This window comes from Convolutriloba macropyga, chromosome 13 (genome assembly GCF_964194025.1).
Source record: "Convolutriloba macropyga chromosome 13, txConMacr16.3, whole genome shotgun sequence".
Classification (NCBI taxonomy): domain Eukaryota; kingdom Metazoa; phylum Xenacoelomorpha; order Acoela; family Convolutidae; genus Convolutriloba; species Convolutriloba macropyga.
In genome coordinates, this window is record NC_134480.1 from 6,408,938 (window position 1) to 6,425,762 (window position 16,825).

Sequence of the window (16,825 nt, forward strand, 5' to 3'; positions counted from 1 at the left end):
TGAAACCCTGAATATTTTTTACCTTCTAGAAGGGCGTTATAGGTGTCCTCGGAGTTTCTGTTCACGTTCAAAGATTCGGGCTGAAATAAAAAAAACTTCAATGACGACTCGGACCCAATGAGTTGAGCCAAACAAACACTCCTTAATTACTGCAATCAAGACATACTTTGGTGTATTGGCATTTATGCATTTCTAGATAAGAGGTGTAAAAGTCGGTTCTTGAGAAACACAACTTTAGAGTATTGCCATAACCTACAGTGAAAGAAAATTCGACCCCGAATAGGCTGGAAAAGGGGGCTTAAAAGGCCTGTAAAACGAGGCAAGCAAACTAGGCTTAAGAAGAAAACTCTCCGAGTAATCTACTTTTTGATCAGACCGTTGAATTTATTTACACCTTTACTAAATTTAAGGGAATTTTTAAGCAAAAATTCCCCAATCTTGCAATACTCTAAGCTGCTCTGCTTAGTCAAATCCTTTAAAAAATCCAGCAGAAGCACGGAATGCGTTCAATTGCTCAACTTAAACCATTCAGGTGGTCAGACTATAGCAAAAAAAATCCCCGGAAACATCTACAATAGTTTTGTGGACTTAAAGCAGAAAAAAGTAAATTTAAAAACACAATAAAATAGAAAAAATAGCTATTTCGCGAACATAACCAACAAAAGACTTACAAGCAGATAAATAAAGATAGCGAAAGATACTGAATGAGGTGTGATATAAAATGAGATGTGAACTTTTAATGAGATGTGAACTTTAAATTATAAGTTTGAAAAGTCATTTAGGGAGTGAGGAACGTAATCTAGATTTTTTTAACAAATAGAGTTTAAAATTCGTTGCCGCTTACTTTATGCAATGACAATACGCAGATAAAAAGAGCAAAAAATTAATGATCGACATGAAAAAATGACAAATGTCTCTTTTGAGGTTTGAAGCGTGAAAGAGATGTAAAACGGAAAAGAACGAGATTTGGAGAGGCAAAAAGCATAACCGGAAGAGTTCTAAAAACAGCTCAAAATTTCAGCACTAATAAATCTTTCACGGTCATGAAATATTGCCCAACAAAAAAACACAGATATATTGACAAACAAAAAACACTGACAGATAGATATTTCAAAAAAAAAATGACCATCTAATAATACTCCTCTTAAAACCCCGAACTTAATACAAATCACATCCAAAAATCCGGCAAATAATTACTCAAAGAGAGCTGTTTAAGCGAAAAGAAAGCCTAACATACACAAATACAAATTTGCACAAAATGTAGAATTTGACATCACAATTTCCTCAGAAAACTATTCCTCCAAAGACAACCGATTGACGACGCAAAAAAAATGTACAATACTTCCATTGATCCTATCGAACATAAAAAATTCAAATAAAAAAATTAATACAAAAGAAACAAACAATAATTGAATAAAATAAAATCAACAGTAAAAAAAAAATGTTGCAAGACAAGTTACTGAAACCTTGAAAAGAAAGTTCTAGATGATGAACAGATTGAGCTCAGGCCAAAATGCAAATATAACCGACTAACGTTGGGCGAATCGCTCTCAAACGACCGGCGAGCAGTTGGCTCTGTCAGCAGCTAGCAACGGTTTAGTGGGGCTAGCTTAAGCCAAATGGAAGGAGCCTGATGTGAGCGCAGCGGGGGATCAATTTCTAAGAACGGCCCTCCATACCATAAGTCTCCAAAACCAACAGGATTAACATAATTGCTCCAAACGTCGTTTGACAGCAATGATTTCATAAAATATTCTAGTTAAATCATTTATGATGAAACATTTCTACTATAATTCAATTTTAAGGACGGTAAAAGATAATGACATCATGCCATATAGCAGCTGATGTGCGAGAGACCTAAAACGTGAACAAGAAGGAGAAGTAAAGAAGTCCGATCCGAGAGGAGGAGAGTTAGAGAGAGAGAGAGAGAGAGCTAGGAATAGGAATACTTTCCATGATGAAATTCGACTATGCAACTTCTAGTTTTCTAGCCTTGTTAGTAATTAAATCACACAGAAAAAAAACCGAAAGCAAAATTTAAAGTTTCCAGATTTCGCAGTAAAAACATGTTCAAAACAAATTTTTCGTCTCTGGAGTTCTGTGATGTAACCCATCTGCAAGCCCTAAAAAGTCTCGTTGGCCAGTAATGATCATTAAACTCAGGAAAGGACAAAAAATTCAAAAAAATTTTAAAAAAAAACAATCGAAAACTTCAAATTCTTGCCAAAAATCGTGAATATATTACCATTTCAGTGTCTCAAGGGATTATCTAATATCCTTATTTCAAGCCATAAACATTTTCATTGACTCAAAAAACCATTAATTTGGAACATGCCAATAATTTTCCAAAAATTTGAAAAAATCAAAAAATTGCTTAAACTCGAGTCCTTAAAATATTGATAACCAATCCGTTAACTCTAGAAAATATGCAGCAGCTTATTATTGAACATTAGAGGAGGTCTCTTGCACACATATTACATCCAGAAACTATGCAGTAACCTACTATCAAACAATAGAGGAGTTTCAATGGCCCCGAAGAGGCTGGAAAAAGGGGCTTACAAACGAGGCAAGCAAACTAGGCTAAAGAAGAAAACTCCCCGAGTAATCTACTTTTTGATCAGACCGTTGAATTTATTTACACCTTTATTAAATTTAAGGGAATTTTTAAGCAAAAATTCCCCAATCTTGCAATACTCTAAGCTGCTCTGCTTAGTCAAATCCTTTAAAAATTCCAGCAGAAGCACGGAATGCGTTTCATTGCTCAACTTAAACCATTCAGTTGGTCAGACTATAGCAAAAAAAAGCCAGAAACATCTACAATAGTTTTGTGGACTTAAAGCAGAAAAAAGTAAATTTAAAAACACAATAAAATAGATAAAATAGCTATCTCGCGAACATAACCAACAAAAGACTTACAAGCAGATAAATAAAGATAGCGAAAGATACTGAATGAGGTGTGATATAAAATGAGATGTGAACTTTTAATGAGATGTGAACTTTAAATTATAAGTTTGAAAAGTCATTTAGGGAGTGAGGAACGTAATCTAGATTTTTTTAACAAATAGAGTTTAAAATTCGTTGCCGCTTACTTTATGCAATGACAATACGCAGATAAAAAGAGCAAAAAATTAATGATCGACATGAAAAAATGACAAATGTCTCTTTTGAGGTTTGAAGCGTGAAAGAGATGTAAAACGGAAAAGAACGAGATTTGGAGAGGCAAAAAGCATAACCGGAAGAGTTCTAAAAACAGCTCAAAATTTCAGCACTAATAAATCTTTCACGGTCATGAAATATTGCCCAACAAAAAAACACAGATATATTGACAAACAAAAAACACTGACAGATAGATATTTCAAAAAAAAAATGACCATCTAATAATACTCCTCTTAAAACCCCGAACTTAATACAAATCACATCCAAAAATCCGGCAAATAATTACTCAAAGAGAGCTGTTTAAGCGAAAAGAAAGCCTAACATACACAAATACAAATTTGCACAAAATGTAGAATTTGACATCACAATTTCCTCATTGATCGTATGATTCGATTGATCCTATCGAACATAAAAAATTCAAATATAAAAATTAACAAAAGAAACAAACAATAATTGAAAAATAAAATCAACAGTAAAACAAAAAAATATTGCAAGACAAGTTACTGAAACCCTGAAAAGAAAGGTCTTGATGATGAACAGATTGAGCTCAGGCCAAAATGCAAATATAACCGACTAACGTTGGGCGAATCGCTCTCAAACGACCGGCGAGCAGTTGGCTCCGTCAGCAGCTAGCAACGGTTTAGTGGGGCTAGCTTAAGCCAAATTGAAGGGGCCTGAGGTGAGCGCAGCGGGGGATCAATTTCTAAGAACGGCCCTTCATACCATAAGTATAAGTCTCCAAAACCAACAGGATTAATATAATTGCTCCAAATGTCGTTTGACAGCAATGATTTCATAACATGTGCTAGTTAAATCATTTATGCTGAAACATTTCTATAATAATTCAATTTTAAGGACGGTAAAAGATAATGACATCAAGCCATATAGCAGCTGATGTGCGGCATTAACAAAAGAGTTCAGGAAGGAGAGAGAGAGAGAGAGAGAGAGAGAGAGAGAGAGAGAGATAGAGTGCGAGAGACATAAAACGTGAACAAGAAGGAGAAGTAAAGAAATCCGATCCGAGAGGGGGGAGCTAGGAATAGGAACTTTCCATGATGAAATTCGACTCTGCAACTTCTAGTTTTCTAGCCTTGTTAGTAATTAAATCACAGAAAAAAAACCGAAAGCAAAATTTAAAGTTTCCAGATTTCGCAGTAAAAACATGTTCAAAACAAATTTTTTGTCTCTGGAGTTCTTTGATGTAACCCATCTGTAAGCCCTAAAAAGTCTCGTTGGCCAGTAATGATCATTAAACTCAGGAAAGGACAAAAAATTCAAAAAAAAATTAAAAAAAAACAATCGAAAACTTCAAACTCTTGCCAAAAATCGTGAAATTATTACCCTCGGAAACATTTCAGTGTCTCAAGAGATTATCTAATATCCTTATTTCAAGCCATTTTCAACATTTTCATTGACTCAAAAAACCATTAACTTGGAACATACAAAAATTTCCGAAAATTTAAAAAATTATCAAAAAATTGCTTAAACTCGAGTCCTTAAAATATTGATAACCAATCCGTTAAATATGCAGCAGCTTATTATCGAACATTAGAGGAGGTCCCTCGCCCACAGAATACATCCAGAAACTATGCAGTAACCTACTATCAAGCAATAGAGGAGTTTCAATGGCACTTGATGCTGGAGAAACCTAAAAAATGACAAAAAAATTGACAAAATGCAAGTTTTCAAAAATTGATAAAATTTGTGATAAAAAAAGAATGAAAATTATTCAAAGGCCAAAATATTTTTCCAGTAGCTTAATAGCAAACCCTAAAGGAGGTTTTCGGTCCCTCAGAGTGAAAAAAAACCTGAATGGCAATAAATTTAAAAAACTGAAAAAAATTGAAGTATTGTCAAAAAAGAGGTTAATATTCATATTCAAATTAAGAAAAACATTCCATTATATCTAGAAACTACGCAGTAACCTATTATCAAACTACAGTGGTGGTTCCTTGGCTCCTGAGGCTGGAGAAACTTAAGAAATGGCAAAAATTTTCAAATAGAAAACTCGAAAAAAATAGCATGTTTTATCAAAAAACTGCTAAAATTTGTGATATTAAAAAAATGAAAACTATTCCATGGCCAATTTTCCAGGTCAATTATCCTAGTTCAGTAAAAAATTATTAAAATAATAAGGAGCGTTTCTAGACCTTGAGGCTGAAAAAACTTGAACAATGACAAAAAATGTCAAAAGTATTGAAAAAAAGCAAGCTTTTTTTTCAAAAAAATGCTTAAGTTCTTGATGCTAAAATGTTGAAAATCATTCTATTAGCACTAAAAATTTGCAGTAAACAACTATTAAACCTTAAAAGATGTTCCTTGACAGCTAGGGTGAAAAACTCAGAAAAGGTCAAAAATTTTCAAAAAATTGGTATACATTTGCGTTTTTGTTTGAATTAACAAAACATATAGCTCTTAAAACGGTCCAAAAAGTACTTGTATGTTGCAAAGGACCTTTATCACCCTTAACCAGCCTCATTTTCCGACTGGTTCATCAAACAATTTGGAAAATTACGAAACCAAAAAAAAAACGAAAAATACGAAACATTTTGGTCTCAGAAACTCCTAAAAATGACCTTTTAACCTTAAATTACGACCTTCCCAAAAACTTCACCCAGCTAAGCCCTTGAAGGAGTACGAAGGGCGACTAAGGGCCTCTAATGAAAATTATTGCTTGCTGGGCGCTTCCTGTTAATCCCGTTGTTAAGGACGGAAAGTAAAATGAGTCAGACGAAAAATTGGTCAAGCGAAAAATCGCATAGAAGACCAACAGGACTAAAAAAATTGCTACAAATCCGTTTGAGAGCAATGACACAAAATTCAACTAGAAGCAAAAAAGTTATCAAAATCACTTCTGAGAAAACTTTTTTCTAGTACTTCAGAAATAAGCAGTTATAAGAATGCTCAACTGAAAAATGATTACAAAAAGGATTCAAACACTCCAAAACACGAGTAACTTAATTATACTAATAAATTCTAATTAAATAACGGAGCAACAGATTAAATAAGAAGGATATACTTATCCTGTTGCTGTTAGCTCTTTACAAGTTTCAACCGAAAAACATATACTCGCACTAGATCTTCTGACAACTAGTTTTTTCATCAGGGAACCACTGCTTAATGATAGGGGAACAAAAAACAATACATACACGAAGAGGACACAAGGAAAAAAATCAAAATAGAGTGAAAATAATTTTCATTACTCAACAGATCTCAATTACGTCCCACAACTCAATAATTGGCGCCCATCCAACACGCGGCAAACCAAAAAAAAAACGATTAAAAAGCAAAAAAAAATTAACAAAAAACAAAACACTTAAAACTGAAAATTTATTGTTACAAACTGGCCTTTTTATTATTCTGGCGATCTTATTCGAATTCGTGCTCAGGGATCTAAGAACATCGAGAAATACTCTAAATTAACGATTAAACGAATATACTCCTAAAATAAAAGAATCAGAAACAATAGGTAAAAAACTTCAAATTATGTACGGAAATATACCAAAATTTAACTTAATTTGATCAATTTTCTTTCACAAAACAAACTCAAAATCAAAGTCGATATAAAAAAAGGTCACAAAAGTTCTATCAAAGCTCCATTTAAAAACTAATATTGCCTTCTTTATTGCAACCAAAAAGACCCACATTTATCAGCGTTTCAAGCACAAACGTACTACAAGCTAGCTTTAAAGCTCTTACAGCAACCTTAGTTTCAGTGGTAAAGGTCATTTTGAGATAGGAAAGACAATGACATTAAAAAAAGCGTAAATAATCAGTGTCAGTGAAAGTAACAAAACCAGATCATGCTCAAAACGCATGCATAGCAGCTTGAACATGCAAGCAACATAACTTGTTAGGTTTTGCCGCCAGGAAAAAATATAACAATGGAAGCAACAGACAAGGAAAAATGAAACAAAACAAAGCACTTTTACAGATTAGCAGTTAAAGTTATTAAAAACTACAACAAACGTAGAAGAACTACAACAAACGTAGATTAACTAAACATACCCGGCAGATTGCCGGAAAATAGCCGCCGTTGATTCCAATAAGCATGATTTGGATTGAACGAATAGAAGATATTGAAAAAAGATTTTTGTACAAAAACATTTTTTAAGTCCGATTTATTTTGATGGCATTTCGTAGTTGAACATAACGTACTTCTGTTTCTTAGAGAGAGGCTACAGGGGCTACTATCAATACCAATAAGCATTAGAGATGGTAACTAAGACTTATAGGAACGACGTTCAAATAGCGGGCATCTAAAATTGGGCTTTATGGGTTTATCCCGTTTCTACTTCTGACTTCAATTTTTTATACTGACTCTGTTCATTTTGAATTGCTTTGCTGAGCAACTGATGTTCAAAATCACTTTGAGCAGAATGAGAGAAGAGAGAAACAAGCCTACAGAAGTCAAAAAGATATCACGCAAAATGTTGAAAAAGCGGCAAAATGAGGTAAAGCGAAACATTTTTTTATTCGACGAAGTAAAAAAACATAGCAGGACAAGTCCTGACGTACAATTCAAAGAATTTTCATTGACTTAACAGAAAAACAAAACCTAGAATGGAGTATGAGTGAATTGAGAAAACTATTTTTTAAAAAAACTTAGAAAAAAATCAGAAAAAAAAACAGAAAATCAATGTCAAAATGCTGCATGTGAACAAAAAAACCACTAGCCAGAAATGAAAATTTAATTCAAACAAAAAACTAGGCCTAGAATAGCTTTGAATGGATTGGGAAAACCACTTAGAAAAAAATCCGATCCAAAAAATCGAAAAAACAGTAAAAATCAGAGTGAAATTGCCGCATGTGAACAAAAAACCACTACCGAAAAACTGAATTTTTGTTCAAATACCGTTTTCTCACTCTACTTTAAAATTAGAGCGAAAAAAATTCACGCCGCAAAACCACTCGCTTTTTCGTTCCATTTCCTGTTTCGGCATGACCAAAATCACTACTCCAATTTGACTTCAAAAATCATGAAAATGTGTGAACGGATCTTAAAAAAAAAGACAGCGCCCCAATACAATTCAAATTCTTTGAATTGTAAAAAATAGGAGCGCTATAATAGCCGGCTGAGAAGATGAGGGCGGCTATTAAACATAGAACAGTCTAAATGGCCTAAATGAAGAGCACTTAGGCCATTTAGACCATTAGTCAACAAAATTTTGAAAACAAAATTTGTCGCAAAATTTCAACTGAAAACGCATGTCTGACTAGAGTAAGAAACGGTGTCACGCAAATAAAATAAGTTAACGAGATCTCGACGTAAAAAAATGAGAATGTAATATTGGAAAAAACATCCAGAAGAATTCCGGAAACAACTCAAGTGTCCTTAATTCGCCAAAGAACGCTACCAAAAAACATGCAGAGCATACGGAGTCACAAAAACTTAAACAAGCCCAGCAAATTTCTAGAAAAAGCCACAGTTGGTTAAGTGAATTACCCCTCTATTTAGTATTCTCGGCGTAGAAAAATGAGAATGTAATATCGGAAAAACATCCAGAAGGAATCCGGAAACAACAAGTGTCCTTAATTCACCAAAGAACGCCACAAAAAATTATCAAGAGCATACGGAATGACAAAAACAAAAACATGCCCAGCAAATTGCTGTAACATAGCCACCGTTGGTTAAGTAAAGTGCTTAATTTCGTCTTCTCGGCGTAGCAAAATGAGAATGTAATATCGGAGAAAACATCCAGAAGAATTCCGGAAACAACAAGTGTCCTTAAATCACCAAAGAACGCCACAAAAAACATCAAGAGCATACGGAATCACAAAAACTTAAACATGCCCAGTAAAATGCTGTAAAATAGCCACCGTTGGTTAAGTAAAGTGCTCAATTTCGTCTTCTCGGCGTAGAAAAATGAGAATGTAACATCGGAAAAAGATCCAGAAGAATTCCGGAAACAACAAGTGTCCTGAATTCACCAAAGAACGCCACAAAAAAACATCAATAGCATACGGAATGACAAAAACAAACATGCCCAGCAAATTGCAGGAATATAGCCACCGTTGGTTAAGTAAATTGCTCAATTTCGTCTTCTCGTAGAAAAATGAGAATGTAATATCGGAGAAAACATCCAGAACAATTCCGGAAACAGCTCAAGCGTCCTTAATTCACCAAAGAACGCCACAAAAAACATCAAGAGCATACGGAGTCACAAAAACTTAAACATGCCCAGTAAATTGCTGTAAAATAGCCACCGTTGGTTAAGTAAAGTGCTCAATTTCGTCTTCTCGGCGTAGAAAAATGAGAATGTAACATCGGAAAAAGATCCAGAAGAATTCCGGAAACAACAAGTGTCCTGAATTCACCAAAGAACGCCACAAAAAAACATCAATAGCATACGGAATGACAAAAACAAACATGCCCAGCAAATTGCAGGAATATAGCCACCGTTGGTTAAGTAAATTGCTCAATTTCGTCTTCTCGTAGAAAAATGAGAATGTAATATCGGAGAAAACATCCAGAACAATTCCGGAAACAGCTCAAGCGTCCTTAATTCACCAAAGAACGCCACAAAAAACATCAAGAGCATACGGAGTCACAAAAACTTAAACATGCCCAGTAAATTGCTGTAAAATAGCCACCGTTGGTTAAGTAAAGTGCTCAATTTCGTCTTCTCGGCGTAGAAAAATGAGAATGTAACATCGGAAAAAGATCCAGAAGAATTCCGGAAACAACAAGTGTCCTGAATTCACCAAAGAACGCCACAAAAAAACATCAATAGCATACGGAATGACAAAAACAAACATGCCCAGCAAATTGCAGGAATATAGCCACCGTTGGTTAAGTAAATTGCTCAATTTCGTCTTCTCGTAGAAAAATGAGAATGTAATATCGGAGAAAACATCCAGAACAATTCCGGAAACAGCTCAAGCGTCCTTAATTCACCAAAGAACGCCACAAAAAACATCAAGAGCATACGGAGTCACAAAAACTTAAACATGCCCAGTAAATTGCTGTAAAATAGCCACCGTTGGTTAAGTAAAGTGCTCAATTTCGTCTTCTCGGCGTAGAAAAATGAGAATGTAACATCGGAAAAAGATCCAGAAGAATTCCGGAAACAACAAGTGTCCTGAATTCACCAAAGAACGCCACAAAAAAACATCAATAGCATACGGAATGACAAAAACAAACATGCCCAGCAAATTGCAGGAATATAGCCACCGTTGGTTAAGTAAATTGCTCAATTTCGTCTTCTCGTAGAAAAATGAGAATGTAATATCGGAGAAAACATCCAGAACAATTCCGGAAACAGCTCAAGCGTCCTTAATTCACCAAAGAACGCCACAAAAAACATCAAGAGCATACGGAGTCACAAAAACTTAAACATGCCCAGTAAATTGCTGTAAAATAGCCACCGTTGGTTAAGTAAAGTGCTCAATTTCGTCTTCTCGGCGTAGAAAAATGAGAATGTAACATCGGAAAAAGATCCAGAAGAATTCCGGAAACAACAAGTGTCCTGAATTCACCAAAGAACGCCACAAAAAAACATCAATAGCATACGGAATGACAAAAACAAACATGCCCAGCAAATTGCAGGAATATAGCCACCGTTGGTTAAGTAAATTGCTCAATTTCGTCTTCTCGTAGAAAAATGAGAATGTAATATCGGAGAAAACATCCAGAACAATTCCGGAAACAGCTCAAGCGTCCTTAATTCACCAAAGAACGCCACAAAAAACATCAAGAGCATACGGAGTCACAAAAACTTAAACATGCCCAGTAAATTGCTGTAAAATAGCCACCGTTGGTTAAGTAAAGTGCTCAATTTCGTCTTCTCGGCGTAGAAAAATGAGAATGTAACATCGGAAAAAGATCCAGAAGAATTCCGGAAACAACAAGTGTCCTGAATTCACCAAAGAACGCCACAAAAAAACATCAATAGCATACGGAATGACAAAAACAAACATGCCCAGCAAATTGCAGGAATATAGCCACCGTTGGTTAAGTAAATTGCTCAATTTCGTCTTCTCGTAGAAAAATGAGAATGTAATATCGGAGAAAACATCCAGAACAATTTCGGAAACAGCCCAAGCGTCCTTAATTCACCAAAGAACGCCACAAAAAACATCAAGAGCATACGGAATCACAAAACCCTAATAAACCAATTTCTGATATTGTTCGTCCGCAAAGTTTCACATACTAAAAAAAATCACTGGAAAACATCTGCAATAGTTTTGCGGACTTGAAGTAGACAAAAGTAAGCTAAAAGAACACGATAAAATAACTATTTTGCGATTATAACCATCAAATAAATTTAAGGGAGACAAAAATAGATAACAAAAGATACCGAGCGTTGTGATATAAAAACTGATGTGAACTTTTAATTATAAGTTTAAAAAGTCATTTTGGGGAGCGAGGAACGCAATCTAGATTTTTCAACAAATTGAGCTGAAAATTAGTTGCCACTTACTTTATGCAATGACAACACGCAGATAAAAAGAGCAAAATGAATGATCGTCATGAAAAATTGACAAATGTGCTCTTTTAAGGTTTGGAAAATTTGAAATGGAGAAGATTGGGCAAAAGATATATATACCAAATTACATTTATATTAAAAAACAAAATCGGACCACGATACTAACAAAACTTATCAAAACCCTAATTTGATACAACTCATTTCCTTAAATGAAGAAAATAATTACTCAGAGAAAGCTGTTTAAATGAAAAGAACCTAAAACACAAACAGACAAATTTGCTCGAATTGTAGAACTTAACATCACAGTTTCCTCAGAACACTATTCTTCCTAAGACGACTGATTGATCACGTGAAGAAAAATTTAAAAAATTCCATTGATTCTATCAAACAAAAAATTCAAATATAAAATATAACACGAAAAACTAAAGTAATAATTAAATGAAATATAACCAACATTAAAATAAAAAATGTTGCAAAACAAGTTATTAAACCTTGCAGACCTGCTGATGCACCATATCCGATCAAGAAATTAAAACTGAAATGGCTAAAGTAACAACTGAAATCAAACGGTTAAACTCACGCCAAAAAGCAAATAAAGCGCAACTAGAAGCAAAAAAAAACTTAGAACAATTTATAGATTCACCTCACAGGAAACATTTTTAGTATACAAAAAAATTGTAAGCAGTAAATAAGATTGCTCAACAAAACAATTAAAAAATGATTCAAATGCTCGACAACACGACTTTGGATGCCCACTTCCTCAACAGCCTATGACAAAAGCACATAAACTTGGAGTGCACTGAATGAAAACAACTAATGTTTGATAGATTACAAAAAACTTTGAAAAACAAAACTTTGGTCAAAATGCAGCATGAACAAAAGTACATCCGGTTAAGAAAAGAAAAACAGCCGGAAGGACCCTAGCCAACAACTCACCAAACGGGATCAACTAGTAACTTAATTATACAAGTAATTTCGAATTAAATAACGGAGCAAAAGATAAATAAAATAAAAAGCAAATACTGAAGCAAATGTTGCTGATAGCTCTTTACAAGTTACAACTCAAAAACCTATACTTGCACTAGATCTTCTGATACAACTGGTTATTCATCAGGGAACCAATTCCTCATGATAGAGGGAACAAAAAACAATACTTACATAGAAAAATGGAATGAAATAGGATATGAGGGAAAAAACTAAAGCAAGTAAAAATTTTTTATATTATTCAATAGATCTCAACTACGTCCCACCATAATTTCTGCGCATATTTTTAAAATTTTTACACAATAATTGGCGCCCACACGACACGCGACAAACCAAAAAAAACTATTAAGAAGCAAAAAAAGTACTGTTAAAACTAAAATTTATTGTTAAAACGGGCGTTCTTATTATTCTGGCTTGTTATTCGAATTCCTGCTCAGGGAATTAAGAACATCATCGAGAGAAAAGGTCTAGATTAAGGATTAAAAGTATAGATTCCTAAAACCAAAGAATCGAATAAATAGGTAGATATCACCAAAATATGTACGGAAATTTACCAAAATTTAACTTCATTTGATTAACTGTTGAGAAAAACCACTTTAGCCAAAAAAAAAGTTTCAACAACTTTTTTCGTTGCACCCGATAAGTAAAATTAATTGGAAAAGTGCTCGCAATTGTGAATGCTTTACATCGACTAAACTTTAAGGAGTGTCATTTGGAGAGAGTTCAGGTCAGTCAAATATTTCGTCTGAGAAGAGAAACGAATATATCAAAGCTTCGTTTTAAAATAAATTGTATCGAGAAGCCCTATATTTAGAAGCCCATTTCAACATAGAAAGAAGTCCATTAACTAGGAAGTTCAAAGAATTTCCATTAACTAAACAAAAAACTAGACCTACAATGATCTATGACTGCATTGGAAAAACCGTTAAGAAAATTCTATCAAAAACATTTGAAAACAGAAAGTGACAATTCAAGCGAAAATACGCATGTGAACAAACACTAGCGAAAAGTGAAATTTTGTCCATGCACCTTTTTTTCACTCTACTTAAAAACTAGAATAAACGTTCACGCCGCAAAACGACTCGCCTTTTCGCTCCACTTCCTGTTTTGGCGTGACAACATCATCACTACAATTTGACCTCAAAAATCTTGAACAAAACTTTTTTCGTTGCACCCGATAAGTAAAATTAATTGGAAAAGTGCTCGAAATGTTGAATGCTTTACATCGACTAAACTTTAAGGAGTGTCATTTGGAGAGAGTTCAGGTTAGTCAAATATTTCGTCTGAGAAGAGAAACGAACATATCAAAGCTTCGTTTTAAAATAAATTGTATCGAGAAGCCCTATATTTAGAAGCCCATTTCAACATAGAAAGAAGTCCATTGCAATTGATAAGCCCTCTAGTTAGTGACTTTATTTAAACAATTGTCTTTGAATAACAAAAAGAATTTAGAGTGCCTACAGCAACCTATTCAACTAAATCTTATTGCCGATGAATGCGAGAAATGACCTCAAGCATAAAACGTCAGCTGAAGAGCGGTATGAAAATGTAAACAAGACTTCGTTTAATATTTGCAGCGTTAAAACAAAAATGAGCGTCAAAGAAGAAAAAAGTACCACAATACAAATAACAATGCCCAGCCTACAGCTTTGCCGCAAAAACTAACATCGCAAGCAAACTATCAAAAATATCTGCGAAACAAACAGACTTCCTTGGCAGATTGTTTTGAATTTACCAAAATTAAAATTTTACCAAGATTCAGTTCTACAAACCTAATTGCCTTCTTGCTTGAAATCAAGAGAGTGCAAAAAGTCAATCATAATCAATAAAAAAAACAGCTTAAGAGATATGAAAAGTCAAACAATACCGCCTTTGGCTTGCATCCCGGAAAATGCAGAAAAGTGGACAGAGAAGGTGATTTGTAAGACAATGACATTGAAAAAACTGCGTAAATAATCACTGTCAGTGAATGTAACAAAATCAGAAAATGCTCAAAACGCATGCATAGCAGCTTGAACATGCAAGCATTATTACTCGTTAGGTTTTGCCGCCAGAAAAAAAATAGAACAAAGAAAGCGCGAGAGAACAAAAAATGAAATAAAACAGCGCTTTTACAGATTCGCAGTTATAGTGATTAAAAACTACGACAAACGTAGAAAAACTACAACAAACGTAGATTGACTAAACGTAGAGCAGTCTAAATGGCCTAAGTGAAGAGCACTTAGGCCATTTGGACCATTAGCCAATAATATTTTGAAAAAACAATTTATCGCATACTTCAACTGAAAACGCATGTCTCACTAGAGTAAGGAATGATGTCAGGCAAATAAAAAAAATAACGAGAAGCGTTACAAGGTTAAGTAAATTGCTCGTCTATTTCGTCTTCTCTGCGAAGAAAAATGAGAATGCAATATCGGAAAAATTCCTTAATTCACCAAAGAACGCTAAAAAACATCAAGAGCATACGGAATCACAAAAACTTAAACATGGCCAGCAAAATGCTGGAAAAAGCCAAAGTTAACCCGCTTGACGCACAAAGGGATTGAAACAGAAAGGGAAAAATAAGAGATAGAAATTGACAGAATTTTTCAAGGTGTCAAAATTATTTGGTTTGCAAATTCTGCATATTGGGTTATAATCTAAAATTACACTTAAATCAGCTTCTAAACTGAACGCTATTCAGCATAATACTAATGGCAATTAGCAATCGCTTTAATGATCTTTGATAACCTAATGCATTATGAATACCTAATGCATAACCTAATACATAACCTAATGACCGGACTTTATATATTTATCCCGTTTCTTTTGATTTTGCTCTTTTGACTTTGACCGTAATCACTACACTACAAAATTCAATACGCGAAAGAATTTAAAATCCATTCTGTTGAAACAGTAAGTGGGGTAAGTCAGAACGCAAACGTAAAAATCGTGACTTTTGTAAAAACGAAAAACGTGATCAAAAACTGAAGCGAAGTAAAAAACATAGCAGGACAAGTCTTGACCTACAATTCAAAAAATTTCCATTAACTAAACAAAAAACTAGACCTACAATGATCTATGACTGCATTGAAAAAACCGTTAAGAAAATTCTATCAGAAAAATTTGAAAACATAGCTGGCAAATTGCCAGAAAATAGCCGCAATAGATTCGTAGATCGGCAGTCTAAAAAACAGTTAAAAAGACAGACCAAAAAAATTTGTCTCTTCATTGAGGGCTGATCTGTTATATTTTGATTAAAAATCTGTATAAGTTATTGCTGCCTCAATCAGCTGATCTCTAATAACTTTCATTTAGAGTGACACACACCCATTTGACCTTGTCTCTTCGAATTAAAGTAAATAAAAGTCAATTTCAAAGTGAGGAAGTCATTTTTGAGAGTGAGGTAAGTCAAGTGTGACCAAACATTTAATCACGCGCATGAACAAAAAACTTGCTCCACTAAGAGCGAAAAATGACGTCACACATGCAATTCAGTTGATATTGCATGAACGAATGAACAAAAAGTGGCTGTGACGTCATATGATCGTAACAAATATCATGACGACGAAACAAAAAAAAACCAAGAGAAAAGGCCAATAATACCCCAGCTATCGCTGTGCGGCTATTAAAAAAAGAAAGTAAAAAAAATCAAGCGAAAATGCGCACGTGAACAAACACTAGCGAAAAGTGAAATTTTGTTCATGCACCTTTTTTTCACTCTACTTAAAAACTAGAATAAACGTTCACGCCGCAAAACGACTCGCCTTTTTGCTCCACTTCCTGTTTTGGCGTGACCTCAAAAATCTTGAACAAACCGACTAACGTCGGAAAAATTGCTCTCAAATGTCGGGCAGCGCAATTTAATTCAGGGGCTTTAGCCTAGATAAATGGATGCGAAAATTTCAGCCAACGCTAGGATTTAAACCCCCCTCCCGAATGTGTTTCCTTCGCCTCGACGGAGGTAATAACCACTGGGCTATGAGTGCCTTGTCGTCGAGTCTAACAATCGGTCTAACCACAGACTTATTTTGGAGTGAGCAATTGAAACCAGTCAAAAATCAAGAAGTGCGTAAAAAATTCACTTGAGAGGTCATTATTCTAGAAGAAAAGCGCAAAACGTTCAAAAATTTCCATAAAAAAGACACACGTTTACAACAATTGCTTCTCATTCGAGAGCAATTAAAAATGTGTGAACAAATCTTTACGAATCAAAATAATTCAAATTCTTTGAATTGTTAAAAAAGGCGAACCCCTAAATAATAGCCGTTGAGAGG

The 16,825-nt window shown here is 34.4% G+C and overlaps 1 protein-coding gene across 1 annotated transcript in view; it reads right to left on the reverse strand.

Annotated features, from left to right (window-relative positions):
* The window catches only part of LOC142352106 (uncharacterized), a 49,132-nt gene that overhangs the window by 17,210 nt on the left and 15,097 nt on the right, over nucleotides 1-16,825 (reverse strand). Inside the window, exon 6 of the mRNA XM_075404478.1 lies at nucleotides 23-80. Within this exon, the coding sequence (XP_075260593.1) occupies nucleotides 23-80 (58 nt within the window). The remainder of the gene's footprint in view (nucleotides 1-22; nucleotides 81-16,825) is intronic.